Source organism: Saimiri boliviensis, chromosome 10 (genome assembly GCF_048565385.1).
Source record: "Saimiri boliviensis isolate mSaiBol1 chromosome 10, mSaiBol1.pri, whole genome shotgun sequence".
Taxonomy (NCBI): domain Eukaryota; kingdom Metazoa; phylum Chordata; class Mammalia; order Primates; family Cebidae; genus Saimiri; species Saimiri boliviensis.
Genome location: NC_133458.1, coordinates 8,713,950 through 8,729,859, shown reverse-complemented (window position 1 = coordinate 8,729,859; position 15,910 = coordinate 8,713,950). Strand labels below are relative to the sequence as shown.

General features: G+C 63.7%; 1 protein-coding gene across 1 annotated transcript in view; it reads left to right on the top strand.

Annotated features, from left to right (window-relative positions):
* Positions 1-15,910, top strand: part of LOC101044730 (SCO-spondin) — a 62,248-nt gene that overhangs the window by 43,451 nt on the left and 2,887 nt on the right. Inside the window, exons 77-107 of the mRNA XM_074379876.1 lie at positions 162-258; positions 363-562; positions 843-1,009; positions 2,053-2,183; positions 2,335-2,558; positions 2,858-2,899; positions 3,047-3,202; positions 3,682-3,891; positions 4,085-4,252; positions 5,060-5,191; positions 5,286-5,532; positions 5,812-5,964; positions 6,040-6,086; positions 6,273-6,617; positions 6,924-7,091; positions 7,731-7,861; positions 8,110-8,234; positions 8,444-8,490; positions 8,749-9,027; positions 9,293-9,451; positions 9,601-9,717; positions 10,128-10,266; positions 10,403-10,605; positions 10,774-10,901; positions 11,004-11,146; positions 11,256-11,302; positions 12,096-12,313; positions 12,624-12,719; positions 13,425-13,485; positions 13,910-14,040; positions 15,413-15,563. Of these exons, the coding sequence (XP_074235977.1) occupies positions 162-258; positions 363-562; positions 843-1,009; positions 2,053-2,183; positions 2,335-2,558; positions 2,858-2,899; positions 3,047-3,202; positions 3,682-3,891; positions 4,085-4,252; positions 5,060-5,191; positions 5,286-5,532; positions 5,812-5,964; positions 6,040-6,086; positions 6,273-6,617; positions 6,924-7,091; positions 7,731-7,861; positions 8,110-8,234; positions 8,444-8,490; positions 8,749-9,027; positions 9,293-9,451; positions 9,601-9,717; positions 10,128-10,266; positions 10,403-10,605; positions 10,774-10,901; positions 11,004-11,146; positions 11,256-11,302; positions 12,096-12,313; positions 12,624-12,719; positions 13,425-13,485; positions 13,910-14,040; positions 15,413-15,563 (4,662 nt within the window). The remainder of the gene's footprint in view (positions 1-161; positions 259-362; positions 563-842; positions 1,010-2,052; positions 2,184-2,334; positions 2,559-2,857; positions 2,900-3,046; positions 3,203-3,681; positions 3,892-4,084; positions 4,253-5,059; positions 5,192-5,285; positions 5,533-5,811; positions 5,965-6,039; positions 6,087-6,272; positions 6,618-6,923; positions 7,092-7,730; positions 7,862-8,109; positions 8,235-8,443; positions 8,491-8,748; positions 9,028-9,292; positions 9,452-9,600; positions 9,718-10,127; positions 10,267-10,402; positions 10,606-10,773; positions 10,902-11,003; positions 11,147-11,255; positions 11,303-12,095; positions 12,314-12,623; positions 12,720-13,424; positions 13,486-13,909; positions 14,041-15,412; positions 15,564-15,910) is intronic.

Below are 15,910 nucleotides of genomic sequence, written 5' to 3'. Positions count from 1 at the left end.
GGGCTGGGCTGGTCGGAGCGTCTACCTCCCTTGTTCAGGACACCGGGTGCCATGGGGTGGAGGCCAAGAGGGTGGGGAGTAGAAGGCCATGGGTGGGAGGAGGGATGGATGGGGGGTACTGAGCTGTCTGGAGTACCCGCCCCCACTCCTCTGCCCCTCAGGGATCCCTGAGAACCAGAGCCGGTCAGCAGGGTCTAGGCTCAGCTCCTGGGAGAGCCTGGAACCCGGCGAGGTGGTCACTGGGCCGTGTGACAACTGGTAAGCCAAGAGAAGTGGGGGCCAGGAAGTGTGCAGAGCCCAGCGGTGGAACCCTCAGGGGATGGGGCTGGCCCTATCTCTGAAGCCTCCTCCCTTGTCCCCAGCACCTGTGTGGCAGGCATTCTGCAATGCCAGGAGGTGCCTGGCTGCCCAGATCCTGGGGTGTGGAGCTTTTGGGGCCCCTGGGAGGACTGCAGTGTTTCGTGTGGGGGCGGGGAGCAGCTGCGCTCCCGACGCTGTGCCCGTCCCCCCTGCCCAGGGCCTGCCCGCCAGAGCCGCATATGCAGCACACAGGTGTGCAGAGGTGAGCGCCAGCCCGGGACCTGACCCCTTCTGACCTTTGAGTCCCATCCTGGCCTTTGACCCTGACTCGTGGGTGCCTTTTGGCCTCTCCCTCCCCACCCCGACCTGTCCCCCAGGGCCCTCCCCCCAGCGATGGGCAAGTGCAGGAGGACTCAGCCAGGCTGTGGAGCCTGTGGGAGGGGTCACTGCCCAGGGCAGGGGGTGGGCGGGTGAAAGGGGTTCCCAGAGGTGGGCAGTGAGGGCTGGGGCTGGAGCAGGTGCTGATGTGGCCACTGCCTCAGAGGCAGGCTGCCCGGCCGGTCGCCTGTACCGAGAATGCCAGCCCAGCGAGGGATGCCCCTTCTCCTGCGCCCACGTCATGCAGCAGGTGGGCTGCTTCTCCGAGAGCTGCGAGGAGGGCTGCCACTGCCCCGAGGGCACCTTCCAGCACCGCCTGGCCTGTGTGCAGGTCAGAGCCCGTCCAGCCCGCAGCCCTCCCTGTCCTCCCTTCACCTGTCTCCTCTGCCATATCTGTCACTCCTGCAGACCCTGTCGCCCCTGGGCAGGCCCCTAAGCAGCATACAGGCTCATGAGGCCAGCTGGGGCCTCTGCTGCCAGCGTCGGAGGGAGGCAGAGTTAGATGCGGCAGGCCTCCCCAGGTCTCTGGTTACCCGGGAATGGGCACCACCTGCCGCCTCTGAACTTGCCTGGCACTGCTCCTCACTGGCACATCTCCCAGCCCTTCCGGGGCTCTCACCCACCCCTGACCGAGTGCTGCCTGTGGGCCCCGCTCAGCTCTCAACCTGGCAGGGAGGGGCAGCTTCCTGCCAGGCCCCTACATCCCCCAACCTCACAGGTCCAGCCTCACCTCCCTGTCCTCCACTGCGGGGCATGGATCTTCACTGCCCCTCTCTTCCCTGTCACACACTCCTGGGGACAGTGCCCCTCACCGTCACTCCTCCCGGACCCAGCTGGTCTCCCGCTGTGCATCCCAACGGCAGCCAGGTGCCAGCTCTGCTCTGCTGAGTCCGACCGCACACAGGGACCCTTTCCTCATCCTAAACTGGCCGACCTGTGGCCACTCCTGAGCCAGAGTTCCAGGGTGCCACGGCCAGGAGGGACTTGAGCAGCCACCTGGTCCCACCTCCTAGATCTAGAGATGGTGACAGTGAGCCTCAAAGAGGGGAGGGGACACACCAAGGTCACACACAGCAGCAGCGCCAGACCCAGACCTAACGTCTGGATTCCTGATCGAGGCTCTTCCTGCCCTCACTGTGTTGGCGCCTGCTGTGTCCTGCTCGGCGCTCTGCATGGGGAAGCCAGCTTGGCCAAGCCCAGGACGTGCCCCTCTCATGCTGCATTCATGCCCCTGACGTGGGTAAACAGCCCCCTGCTCCTGGAAATGCTTCCCTGGAGCCTGGAGCCCTCCTCCGGGTCCTCACCGTCCTCCCCCAAGTCCCTCCTCCCGGCTGGCTGTGCTGTGACACTGACTCCTCTGCCCCACCCCCCCAGGAGTGCCCTTGTGTGCTGACAGCCTGGCTGCTGCAGGAGCTGGGAGCTGCCAGAGGTGACCCTGGTCAGTCCCTCGGGCCTGGAGATGAGCTGGGCTCGGGCCAGACACTTCATACAGGCTGTGGCAACTGGTGAGGGGGACGGAGAAGGTGGGGGCTGGGCTGGGGAGAGTCAGGGAGAATTCCAACGGAGGGAGGGGTGAGAGGGTAAGAGGACCGGGACTGGGAACCCCAGTCTGCCCTCTGCCCCTACTTGGCCTCTGCTAAGCTGGCTCTTCCCCAGCTCCTGTGCACATGGGAAGCTGTCTTGCTCCCTGGAGGACTGCTTCGAGGCCGGTGGCGGTTTTGGTCCCTGGAGCCCATGGGGTCAGTGCTCCCGCTCCTGTGGCGGACTGGGCACCCGCACCCGCAGCCGCCAGTGTGTGCTTCCCATGGCTGCCCCCAGTGGTCAGGGCTGCCATGGGCCCCGTCAGGACCTCGAGTACTGCCCCAGCCCAGACTGCCCTGGTAAGGACAGCAGGAAGGTGGTGGGCAGGGCTGGGGTTAGAACGGCACTAGGGAGACATCTAGGAGGCCTTCTCGGAGGAGGCAGTATCTGAGGGGTCTTGAGGGAGGGAGGGAACTTTGACCAGCACTTCGAGGAAAGGAATGGCTTGAGCAAAGGTTTTAATCCCGCAAGGAAGTGCTGTGCTTAGGGCCTGGCGTCCGCAGGAGCTCATGTGGAGGAAGGCTGGACCAGCCTTAGGTGTGGTCCTGGTGCACTGTGGGTTCTGAAGCATTTCTGAGTGGGGTTTCCTTTGGCACAGGGCCTGAAGGGTCCACGGTGGAGCCAGTGACACGCCTGCCAGGTAGCTCCACACTCCCTGCACCTCTGCCTCGTGGCCTCCCTGTGGGAAGAGCAAGCCCAGGGCCACCTCCTCCCTTCCCTGCTTCCTGGAGATGTTGAAACTCAGAGTTGACTCATCAGGAGGTGTCCTCCCAACTTCCTCCCCCAGACGGCTGGGGCCCATGGGCCCCGTGGTCCCCCTGCTCCGGAAGCTGTACGGACCCCTCTCGCCCTGCATGGCGGAGCCGCACCCGACTCTGCCTGGCTAACTGCACTGTGGGGGACCCGTCCCAGGAGCGCCCCTGCAACCTGCCCTCGTGCACAGGTGCACCTTCCAGCCTCGCCTCTGACCCCAGCCGCCACCCTCAGACAACTCACTGTAACCCCCAAGTCCCAACATCTAACACCCCTCAAGCGATCATTGGTTTCTAGTGTTGACATCTCATTTCAAATCAGTGTCTGACTCTGGGCTCTGGGTCCTCTTTGCCAACCCCAGCAGCTGCTGGGGAGCGTGACTTCTGGCACATCCCTTATTCTCATGTGTGTGCACTGAACTCTCCACCCAAACCCCTCCACAGCCCTGTAAGTCTGAGATTACTGTCCCAATGAATATAGGGGATACTGAGGCCCAGCTGTCAAAGCCACACAGCAGTCAGTGTCAGATCCAGAATGGGAGCCCAGAGCTCTGGGTGAGGCCACTGCTGGTCTGCGTGGTGGAGGTCTGCCCTTGAGCTGGGAGCAGAGAGGAGAGGCTGGGCAGGTGCCAGGCAGCTGGGATGGCTCCAGCTCCGCTTTGTGTCACAGAGCTGCCCCTGTGCCCCGGCCCTGGCTGTGGGGCTGGGAACTGTTCCTGGACCTCCTGGGCCCCGTGGGAACCTTGCTCCCGCAGCTGCGGGGTGGGCCAGCAGCGCCGCCTGCGGGCATACCGTCCCCCTGGGCCTGGCGGGCACTGGTGCCCCGACATCCTTACTGCCTACCAAGAGCGCCGCTTCTGCAACCTGCGAGCCTGCCCAGGTGAGGCGGACTGGGGGAGACCGAGTCGAGCCCCAGGCCCTGCCCCTGGAAGGCCCCTGGTGTCAGTGCCCCCTCCCAGGCACCCAACCTACCCAAGTGTGGCACTTCCGTCTCTCAAACCAGGCCCTGACCCAGGCTTGTGGGATCGATGCCTGAGCCGACCCCTCAGGTGGCCGCTCTCTTTCCCACACAGTGCCTGGGGGCTGGTCACGCTGGAGCCCCTGGTCCTGGTGCGACCGCAGCTGTGGGGGAGGCCGGTCCCTGAGGAGCCGCAGCTGCTCGAGCCCCCCACCCAAGAACGGGGGTGCCACCTGTGCTGGGGAGCGGCACCAGGCCCGACTCTGCAATTCCATGCCTTGTGGTATGGCAATGGTGACAGTCCTGTCCCACCTTATTGGGCTCCACTCAGCATGGGGCCCAGCTGCTACCTCCTGGACCAGTTTGGAAACTGAGCCCGCTGGGTTGGATGACAGGGCCTGACAGTTGGCAAGGATGCCCTGGGCATGTCTGTGGGCTGTGCCAAGGCCCAGGGATCCGTCCCGGCCACCCTAACCAGTGGGAGAGCTCCGCCCCTCAGCTTTCCCCCCTCCAGGTGGGAAAGAGCCACCCATCCTGTCACGATTTTTGGAGGCTTTGACAGTGGCACCATCAAGAGCGGATGTGGCACTTGTACGGGGGTGGATGGAGCCAGAGGCTGTAGCTGAGCTTGGGCCCCATCCTCTCACCCCCAAGTTTCAACTCCTTTAATTGGCCCTGCCCAGCTCACCAGCCCCATGGCCTGGGTTCCCCCAGGACCCTCCTCCTCTATCCCCACCCACCCTGGACACTCCCGCCCTCTCTGGGTAGACACAAAAGAGGCTCCAGGTGACAGTGTTGTCTTTCGAGACCCACAAATCCAGTCTAACTCTACAAACATTTATTGAGTGCCAGGCTAGATGCTGAGAACTCACAGGAGGTGAGAGAAACTCACTGTCTACTTAGTACGTCCCAATCCCAGAGTCTCCCCGAGTACGCCATGTTTCAGGGGGCACCAACATGAGGGATAGGATGGGCCCTGTAGCTTCATGGAGGTAAGGGGGTCCCCGGTAGGGCAAAAGGAGGGTTTCTGAGCCCTGGGGCCCAGGCCCTCCTGACTCTGGGCACCCCCCACCCCCCAACATCTGCTCAGAGACCGGCTGCCCAGAAGGCATGGAGGTGGTCACCTGTGCCAACCGCTGCCCCCACCGCTGCTCAGACCTCCAGGAGGGAATCGTGTGTCAGGATGACCAGGTCTGCCAGAGAGGCTGCCGCTGCCCCAAGGGTAGGTGCCGCCCTGCCCTTCAGGAGTGTCAGGGTGGCTGAGTGGGAGGGTGTGGGGGGAGTCAGGGGTACCAGCGTCAGCCCTTGCCCCACAGGATCCCTGGAGCAGGATGGCGGCTGCGTGCCAATTGGGCACTGTGACTGCACCGATGCCCAGGGCCACAGCTGGGCCCCAGGTAGCCAGCACCAAGATGCCTGCAACAACTGCTCATGCCAAGCTGGGCGGCTCTACTGCACGGCTCAGCCCTGCCCACCTCCCACCCACTGTGCCTGGAGCCACTGGTCAGCCTGGAGTCCCTGCAGCCACTCATGCGGGCCCGGAGGGCAGCAGAGCCGCTTCCGGTATGGGGCTGACAGGGCTAGATGTCCCCTCTGCCACCCAGGGCCTCCCTCTGCATGGCGCAGTTTCCCTTCTGATGGAGAGTTCCTGGGTCCCGCTCTCACCAGTGACAGCACCACCTCAGGCCCTGGGCCAGCTCTGTCCCTGGTTACACTGGCTTTTCCTTAGCTACCCCCATGCCCACCCTACGTGTCCTGTTCCTGTCGGGAGGTGTCACTAGGAGACAGAAGTGATGAGGGGCCTGGACCATCTCTCACCTCCTCTCCCCGGGCCCTACCCAGGTCCTCGTCATCGGGCTCGTGGGCTCCAGAGTGTCGGGAGGAGCAGTCCCAGAGCCAGCCCTGCCCTCAGTCCCCGTGCCCGCCCCTGTGTCTGCAGGGCACGCGCCCCCGCACCCTGGGGGACAGCTGGCTGCAGGGGGAGTGCCAGCAGTGGTGAGTGCAGGGCAGGGAGTGGGGCTGGGAGTGCCCTGCTGGAGAGCAGAGTCCTGAGTCCCGGCTCTTTCCCAGCTCCTGCACCACGGAGGGCGTGATCTGCGAGGACACCGAGTGTGCAGGTCTGGGCACCTCTGCGTCCCCGCCTCAGCCGCCCTCCTAGCCTCATGCCTGCCCCGCCATGTGCCCTGTGTCTCATTCTCTCCCACCTTACTTAACTCTCACGCCCTGGGCCATGCAGGTCCCGACCCAGCCCTCTGGCCTTTGCTCCCTCTGCCTCCTTTGACCCCACCTGTGCCCTCCCACAGTGCCCGAGGCCTGGACGCTGTGGTCTCCCTGGTCCAACTGCCCTGTCTCCTGTGGAGGTGGAAACCAGGTCCGAATCCGGGCTTGCAGGGCTGCAGCCCCTCCCCACGGGAGCTCACCCTGCCTGGGCCCCGATACCCAGACCCAGCCCTGTGGGCAGCAGCCTTGCCCGGGATTGCTGGGGGCCTGTGCCTGGGGCGCGTGGGGACCCTGTTCCCGCAGCTGTGGCCTGGGTTTGGCCTCTCGCTCTGGGTCCTGCCCCTGCCTGCTGGCTGAGGCCGACCCCACCTGCAACGGCACCTTCCTCCACCTGGACACTCGGGGCTGCTACCCAGGGCCCTGCCCGGGTGAGTGTGCTGGGGAGCGAAGTCACCTCGCCGCTTTTCTCACCTTGGGAGATTCAGAAAATAAGTATTTCCCGGTTCCCAGATGATCCCTCCAAATAAGCCTGCCCCGTCCTGCCCCCACGGTGTGCTCCGTTCCTCTTCCCACCATCTCTTCCCTTGGAGCCCTCCTTGTGGGGTGAGAGCGCGTCCAGGGGCTGGGCCTTCCAGGCCTCTCTTGCCCGTGTCCTGTGCAGGGTCTCGGCAGGGCTGGGGTGACAGGGAGGCAGGCAGGGGAAAGACAGGCTGACACATCCCTCCCGTCCCTAGAGGAGTGTGTGTGGAGCAGCTGGAGCAGCTGGACGCGATGCTCTTGCCGGGTGCTGGTGCAGCAGCGCTACCGACACCAGGGCCCAGTGTCCCAAGTGGCCAGGGCGGGAGCCCCCTGCACGCGGCTGGATGGCCACTTCCGGCCTTGCCCCATTGGCAACTGCTCTGGTGAGGCTCCAGGAGCAAGAAGCTGAGGAGCTGAGCAGGGCAGCAGCTGCCAAGGGTCCCCGCTGGAACGCCCTGCTCCCCTCGAAGTCGACCTAGTGCCCCTGAGACCTCAGAGCAGTTGCCTGTGCCTGCACCTACCCGCACCTGCCCTCAGACCCAGCTGCTCCCCTGCTCCCCCAGCTACTCCCTCGTCACAGCTGCACCCCCAATCCCTCACCACAATTTATCCACGCTGCAGCTGCCGGCCTGCCTGTGGCTTTGGCCCTCTAGGAGGGTGTCCTGCCCACCTCCTGCTGCGGCTGCTCTCCACCTCTGCCCCTCTGTCTTCCATCTGCCAATCTCTGGCGCACCTGCCAGGCCCCTCACTCCGGCAGCCCCCTCCTCAGTTGCCTCCTCCAGGCAGCTTCCTGGCTCTCCAAGGCCCAAGCTGTCCTGATCTTTCCCTGGAGGTGCCCACAGGTGCTGAGTGGGTGCCAGATGGGGGACACTGGTCTGTTCCAACATGTGGGGGGCAGGCGTCTGGTATTCTTGCCAGGTGACCCCAGGGAGCCTCAGGAACCATGTAGCATGTGCTCTGGCTTTGGGAGTGGTGTCTCTGGGCCGTTCCCCCGTCAGCCTGCCTCTCCCCGCTTCCCACAGAGGACAGCTGCACGCCTCCCTTTGAGTTCCAGGCCTGCGGCTCCCCCTGTGCTGGGCTCTGTGCCACACACCTGAGCCGTCAGCTCTGCCAGGACCTGCCACCCTGCCAGCCAGGCTGCTACTGCCCCAAGGTGAGAGCTGGGAGCTGGGGCACCTTCCAAGGAGAAGGAGGTCCTCTGCCCATACTCCCGCTCCCCCTCCCCTCTGTGATGGCCATGGCGACCCCACCTCCTTCAACCCCTTGGAAGTCGGTGCCTCCTCCCAGCTTGTGCCCGTGCGGTTTACTCGGCACCACGCATGAGCACCTGCTGCAGGCTGGGCACAGTGCTGGGTGCTGGAGTGACACGATGATCACCGTCCTGTCTCTCCTTCCACCCAGGGGCTGCTGGAGCAGGCTGGGGGCTGCATTCCCCCAGAGCAGTGTGACTGCTGGCATACCTCAGCAGAGGGAGCCCGGGTGACCCTGGCCCCTGGGGACCGCCTGCAGCTGGGCTGTAAGGAGTGGTGAGTGATGGGGGAGGGGAGGCAGAGGGCAGGGGGGTTCTGGGGGCCTAGTCCAGCATCAGGACAGAGGGCCCCGAGATGCCAGAGTTCGCAATTCCCTCATCTTGCCCCAAATGTGCGGAGGGCTCAGGTACCCTTGCAGGTTACCTCCGGGGGACCCGGGCTGGGTCCTGCGTCCCATAGTCCACCCTGACCACCCCCTCCCACAGTGAATGCCGGCGTGGGGAGCTGCAGTGCACCAGCCAGGGCTGCCAAGGTAACCCTGACCTATGGAGACCGCTGTCCCCATTGCTTGGGACTCGGGGGTTTCTGGGATGCAGAACTTTCAGTGCTAAGACGGGGACAGTCCCAGGCAAACCAGGATGGTGGGCACCCTACCCTGCCCCCACACCTCTCTCAGCCTTCCCTGCTTCCAGCACTTCCTGGTCATGACCCTGAGCCCTTCCTGCCTGTCCACCAGGGTCTCTGGGTTGGAGGTGGTCACTGGGAACGTGGTCACACGCTGCCCTTCTAGGTCTTCTGCCTCTGAGTGAGTGGTCCGAGTGGTCGCCGTGTGGGCCCTGCCTGCCGCCCAGCGCCCTGGCCCCTGCCTCCAGAACTGCCCTACAGGAACGCTGGCTCCAGGACCCAACTGGCCTCTCCCCCACGCCTGCCCCGGTGCTGGCTTCAGAGCAGCACCGCCACCGGCTCTGTCTGGATCCTGCGACAGGGGAGCCCTGGACTGGGGCCCCTCACCTCTGCACTGAGCCCCTCAGCCAGCAGCGCCTGTGCCCTGACCCTGGAGCCTGCCCTGGTAATGGGGAGAGGCAGAGGCCACAGGACAGGAGGGGCCTGTAGTGCGGGTTTCGAGGAGCTGGCCAGAAGGGCTGGGCTATGGAGCGCATTGACCTGCCACCCCTCCTGCTTGCCTCTAGGGCCTGCAGGATTTGAAGCTGGGTGAGGTCTGGGCAGCAGCTAGAAAGAGGAGCGGGACAGCCTAGAGGGGCAGCAGCAGAGCTCAAGGCTCGAGGCGGGGCAGGAGGTGGGCCTGGGTACTGACTCCGCCCTACCGTCCCCAGACTCATGCCAGTGGAGTCCGTGGGGGCCGTGGAGCTCCTGCCAGGTCCCCTGCAGTGGGGGGTTCAGGCTACGCTGGAGAGAGGCAGGGGCCCCCCATGGAGGAGGCTGCCGGGGACCATGGGCTCAGACAGAAAGCTGCAACAGAGGGCCCTGCCCAGGTAACTCCCATCCCTCATCCAGAGGAGGGCCTGGGACAGTAACATCAGAGACCAAACCTGTGGGAGAGTTGGCCCTGCCCCCGAGGTGTGCCATGGAAAGGAGGGCCCAAGAGTGTCCCCAACACAGACTCCCATCATCTGGCCCTCAGGCGAGAGCTGTGAGGCCCGAGACACTGTACTCACCATCGACTGTGCCAACCGGTGCCCACGCAGCTGTGTCGACCTCTGGGACCGAGTTCAGTGTCTGCAGGGACCCTGCCGCCCAGGTAGCTGGCAGGCCCCACCACCCGGCTGGGAGTTCCAGGGAAGCCCGGGGCCTCCCCCAGCTGCCTCCTGCTCCCAGAGAGTGTGTGACCTCAGGCAGAGGTGGGGGAGGCTCGGACTGGCTGGGGCCTGAATGATGGGGCAGGAACATGATCACTTCAGCAGCCAGCCCTGCGTCCTGCGTGGAGTGAAGTTCACTCAGGGCCACTGTTCCATGTGAATGCTCCGGCGGCCGTCAGGGTTACTGGTGGTGCCCACACAGAGTGGGCTGGAGCGGCCCCTTCCTGTGCGTGGGCAGTGGGAGATGTTGTGGAAACCAGGCTTTGGACTCGGTCTTGTTGCCGGGGAGGATCCATCTGTGAGCCCTGCCTGAGCACCCCATCTCATGGGGCCTCCTTACTCGCACCCCTAGGCTGCCGCTGTCCCCAGGGCCAGCTGGTCCAGGATGGGCGCTGTGTGCCGATCTCCTCTTGCCGCTGTGGCCTCCCCAGTGCCAATGCCTCTTGGGAGCTGGCCCCAGCCCAGGTGGTGCAGCTGGACTGCAAAAACTGGTACGGCTGCAGCCATGCCAGGGCGGAGGGAGCTTCGGGTGGGGGCGTGGGGCAGGTCGGCCTTCACTGGCATCGCCGGGGATCGAGGGTTCTGTTCACCCTGACTGGAGCCCTTTGTGCTTACATCCGTCCACAGTACCTGTGTCAACGGGTCCCTGGTGTGCCCACACCAGGAGTGTCCAGTCCTTGGGCCTTGGTCAGCTTGGAGCAGCTGCTCGGTCTCCTGTGGTGGGGGCACTACAGCACGACATCGGAGCTGCAAGGGGGGTCCTGGGGTAGCAGCATGCCAGGCCCAGGACATGGAGCAGCGGCAGGAGTGTAACCTGCAGCCCTGCCCTAGTGAGTGCCCTGGGCGGTGGGTGTCTGACCCCCTCCATTACTCCTGGGCCCAGGCCCTGTCCCAGCTGTGGGGGGTCCGTGTGGGGAGAGGTCAGACCCAAGGCAGCCTTCTGCCTGGGACTGGAGATGCTGGTCCCTCCCAACTCCCTATTTGTGTGCTCTCCACAGAGTGCCCCCCTGGCCAGGTGCTTAGCGCCTGTGCCACCTCCTGCCCACGCCTCTGCTGGCATCTGCAGCCTGGTGCCATCTGTGTGCAGGAGCCCTGCCAGCCTGGCTGTGGCTGCCCTGGAGGGCAGGTGGGTACTGAGTGCTGTGTCCTGACTCCCATGTGGGCAAAGCTGGCAGGTGGGGAGGGAAGAGGCAATGGTCTGAGTGTCACGGAGCCCGCCCCACTACAGCTGCTGCACCACGGCACATGTGTGCCCCCTGCTGCCTGCCCCTGCACCCAGCATTCTCTGCCCTGGGGCCTCACCCTGACCCCAGAAGAGCAGGCCCAGGAGCTGCCCCCAGGGACTGTACTCACCCAGAACTGCACCCGCTGGTGAGGACTGGCCGGGGGGGGGTGGGGAACAGGGATGGAGGAAGCGGGTGCTGAGCATGGGGCGGGAGGAGGGCATGGGCGGCCTCTGAGCAGGCTTCTGTCTTCCCAGCGTCTGCCGCAGTGGAGCCTTCAGCTGCTCCCTCGTCGACTGTCAGGGTGAGATGTGGCTTCCATGCCCTGCTGCACCTCCAAAGCCAAGGCCAGGGACTGGCACTGAGGAGGGGAGGAGGGCCCTGCTCCCAGCCTAGACAGAGCTTCAGGAAGCCCTCCCCTCCTCCCCTGCCTGCCCACACTGACCTCTCTCTAACCGGACACCCAGCGCCCCCTGCCCAGGGCTCCTGGGCACTCAGTGTGGTCTGCCCCATGTGCGGGGGCATTCTCTAGTGCACAGTGTACACAGAACCAGGGCTGTGAGTGGTGCCAGGAAGTAGAAGGCTCTTTCCCTGCCAGTGAGGAAACTGAGGGCTGGAGGGGGGAGTGGAAATGAGGGGCCTGGCCTGGCAGCCTCCAGGCCGGTGGCGTTTGCCCTGCACAGTGCCGGGTTGCCCTGTCTGATCAAGACCAGTGGCCCACCCACCAGGTGCCCAGCTCTGCCATGCTGGGCTCTGAATGCAGACATGCAGCACAGCCAGCGTCGGGCAGACCACCCCCTAGAACAGGCAGAGATGGGACAGTCTCTAGGTCTCTGACAAGCAGGTAGCACCGCAGAGAGGAGCACAGAGCGGCTGGGTGGACAGGATTGGTCAGGGGAGGCTTTTCTGGAGGAGGCGGACTTGGCCTGGGCCCAGCTAATGTTTGAGAGGGTGGATAAGAGAGAGCAGGAGGTGTGGTCGGAGGCTGTTGCTGCTGAGAAGGCAGCGCGGGAACATGGAGTGCTCAGCTTGGGGGCGGAATCCAGGCTGGATCTGGGGCTGGCCAGAAAGGTGGGTTGGATGGTATTCCCTGGCAGAATGCCCCCCTGGGGAAACGCGGCAGCAGGTGGCCCCGGGGGAGCTGGGGCTCTGCGAGCAGACGTGCCAGGAGATGAACGCCACAGAGACCCCAGGCAACTGCAGCTCGGCTCGAGCTTCAGGCTGTGTGTGCCAGCCTGGGCACTTCCGAAGCCAGGCGGGCCCCTGTGTCCCCAGAGACCGCTGCGAGTGCTGGCACCTGGGACGGCCCCACCTGGTGAGACACCGAATCCCCTCTGCTCCCCCCACCCCTTTCTGACCCCACGCCTCCCCATCTGTCTATAACTTCACTGGCTCCTCCCCCTACTCCAGGCGCTGCAGTAGCCAGCAGGGCTCCTCTGTCACCCTGGGACGGTCTCTGGCCCCAACAGCCCATCTCCCTCCTAGGTCTCCTGTTGCCCGACTCCGTCCAAGCCCATTGCCCCAGCTAGGCACTCGCAGGCTGGGCTGGGGGACCGGGATACTATTACAGAAAAGAGTCTACAAGTTGGGAGAGACCAAAAGGAGGCTCTCCTTCTTCTCCCCAGCCTGGATCTGAATGGCAGGAGGCCTGTGAGAGCTGCATCTGCCTCAGTGGGAGGCCTGTCTGCACCCAGCGCTGCTCCCCACTCACCTGTGCTCAGGTAACCCCTGCATTCCTGCTACTCTCCAGGGTGGTCCCCCCTCACCTGTGCTCAGGCACCCCCTGCATCCCTGCTACTACTCTCCGGGGTGGTCCCCCCTCACCTGTGCTCGGGCACCCCCTGCATTCCTGCTACTCTCCAGGGTGGTCCCCCCTCACCTGTGCTCAGGTACCTCCTGCATTCCTGCTACTCTCCGGGGTGGTCCCCCCTCACCTGTGCTCAGGTATCCTCTGCATTCCTGCTACTCTCCGGGGTGGTTCCCCCTCACCTGTGCTCAGGTACCCCCTGCATTCCTGCTACTCTCCAGGGTGGTTCCCCCTCACCTGTGCTCAGGTACCCCCTGCATTCCTGCTACTCTCCGGGGTGGTCCCCCCTCACCTGTGCTCAGGCATCCTCTGCATTCCTGCTACTCTCCGGGGTGGTCCCCCCTCACCTGTGCTCAGGTACCGCCTGCATTCCTGCTACTCTCCGGGGTGGTCCCCCCTCACCTGTGCTCAGGCACCCCCTGCATTCCCGCTACTCTCTGGGGTGGTTCCCCGATCACCTGTGCTCAGGCACCTCCTGCATTCCTGCTACCCTCCGGGGTGGTTCCCCCTCACCTGTGCTCAGGTATCCCCTGCAGCCCTGCTACCCTCCCTGGTGTCCCTGGGCACAGTGGACTGGGGCCAGGTGTCAGGACTGCATTGGGGCTCTCTCCCTCTGCAGGGTGAGGAGATGGTGCTGGAGCCAGGGAGCTGCTGTCCCTCTTGCCACCGGGAGACTCCAGGTATGGAGGGACCCTGGGCACATTGTGAGGTGCCTCTCCCTGGTCTAGACACTTCTCTCCAGCCCCACCCCACAGGCGACCTTTTCAGCCTGGCAGGTGCTTGCCTCCCTCAAGCCAACCCGCCAAGGGGATTTGGGGAATGAAGACCCTAGCACATATCATAGCACCTGGCCACCCTGCCCAGATGTCCCTCAGACCTAGGCCCTGCCCCACCCCCACCGTCCCCTCAGTCACCTTCTCCTCCTGTGTCCCCACCGTCCCCTCAGTCACCTCCTCCTCCTGTGTCCCCCCACAGTCCCCAGTCACCTCCTCCTCCTGTGCCCCCACAGTCCCCCCTCCTCCTGTGCCCCCCATAGTCCCCTCAGTCACCTCCTTCTCCAGTGCCCTGCCCCCACCTCCTGCCACTCAATGCCCCTCCCCACAGAGGAGCAGATGCCCTCCTGCCAGCTCCTCACGGAGCTTCGAAACCTGACCAAGGGGCCCTGCTACCTGGACCAGGTAGAAGTGAACTACTGCAGTGGGCACTGCCCGTCCAGCACCCACGTCATGCCAGAGGTGAGCCAGGGTCCTGCCATCCAGGCCAGGGGAGTCAGGGTGGCCAGTGGCCGCTGAGGGCCTGCCCTGAGCCTGGGACCTGGGCAGAGCCAGAGGCCAAGAGGCACGAGGTGCTTTTCACAGAGGTAACAGCAGAGTCAGGGAGTCAGATGGTCAGCGCTTTGCTCCAGGCAGTGGCATGCACCTGCGGGTGGGCCACAGGTCTCTCTGGGTGCCCAACTCCTCCCACGGAGGTCTTTTTGGTCCCATACCACTCCCACGGCGTGCCCGCTGTGCCCCTCACGGCAATGAGCCAGGGGCCCAGCAAAGAAAGGAATGAAGGAGCTAAGCTAGCCTCTGAAATCAGAACCCATCACGCGGCACCGGGAGCTCGGCGGGAATGCACTCTCTACAGATAGGGTCACCGCACACATTTCCCGGAAGGTGTCCGAGCCAGGCTCGCTCTGAGTCTCAGGCAGGTGGCTGTGCTCTGCGTTTGCCCTCTGTGGACTCAGAAGCCCTGATCCTTCTTAGGATATTCCGAGGGGCTCCTGCCCACCCTGACTCCCCTCAGTCTGAGCCTGCCGCGCTGTGACTTGAGCTGCCTTCTGCCTGGGTCCCCTCTCCAGCTCCACTCCCAGCACTCCCGCCGTCCCCTGGACCCACCTCGGCCCACTTGGTTTACCTCATCCTGGAAGACAAGGATGCTTTCCTCCCTGGTCCCCAAAGACACTGCCCCTCAACGGTCCCCAGGCACCCCTGCACCTGCTGGAAATACTTTCCCAAATCAATTTGGTTTTTTTTTTCTTTTTACAGTTTTGGAATTTTAAAAACAGAGTGAGAAAAGAGAGAAAGTAAAAGATGCTTTTTTTCTGAGGAAAGAAATTGATAGTGGGGTAGAAATTGGAGGGATTTCCCATTTCAAAGTAAAATTATAAATATAATTATACATAAAATTAAATGATATTCTCAGAGGACGCTGATGGAGGTGCTTTACCCGCAGCACGTAGGGACCTGCGTTAGAGTGAGAACTCCCTTTGTGCTCAGAACTGTGCAGTTAGAACGGACTGATTTGCAGTTTCCTATATTCTAAGTCTGCCTCTCCAACTAGACTCTAAGCTCCTTGAGGCAGAAGTATGTCTTTCCCCCTGCAGCCAGGGGGCGCCAATGGGAACGTTAAAAGTATTCATTTAACCTGTAGATTGTTGGACATTCAGACATGTGGGTGTGAAGGAGGTGGGCTTCTTGCAGAAGGGGCCTGTGGCCCAGCCACTGCTTGGTGGAGAGGGTGGGACCTGTGCCTCCTGCCACTCCACCCCACCTAGGATGGGAAAGGCCAAGGGAAGGGAGGCAACTCCATCTGGCCCCAGTTCAGCTGCTCCCTCTCACCCAGGAGCCATACCTGCAGAGCCAGTGTGACTGCTGCAGCTACCGCCTAGACCCGGAGAGTCCCGTGCGGATCCTGAGCCTGCGCTGTCCGGGTGGCCACGCGGAGCCCGTGGTGCTGCCAGTCATCCACAGTTGCCAGTGCAGCTCCTGTCAGGGTGGGTCTGGGCAGGGCTCCGGGCAGGGAGGGGACGGGGCAGGAGCCTGGGGAAAGGACCCAGTGTTATACACCAGACCCAGGAACACACGCGTGGCTCCTCACTCCACCGTTCTTCCTTGAGTCCCAGTCCGTTTTTTCCCTTCTCAATATTCCTGTTCATTTTGTCTTCTATTGTGTGTGAGCATGGGTGTCTGGGGTAACTGCACCTAGTTCAAACTCCAGCTCACCTGTTTCCTTGCTCAGCCTTCCTGACCTCATTTTTTTTTTTTGAATGGGGTCTCACTCTGTCACCCAGGCTGGAATGCAGTGGCGTGATCTCAGCTTACTGCAGCCTGGAACTCCTGG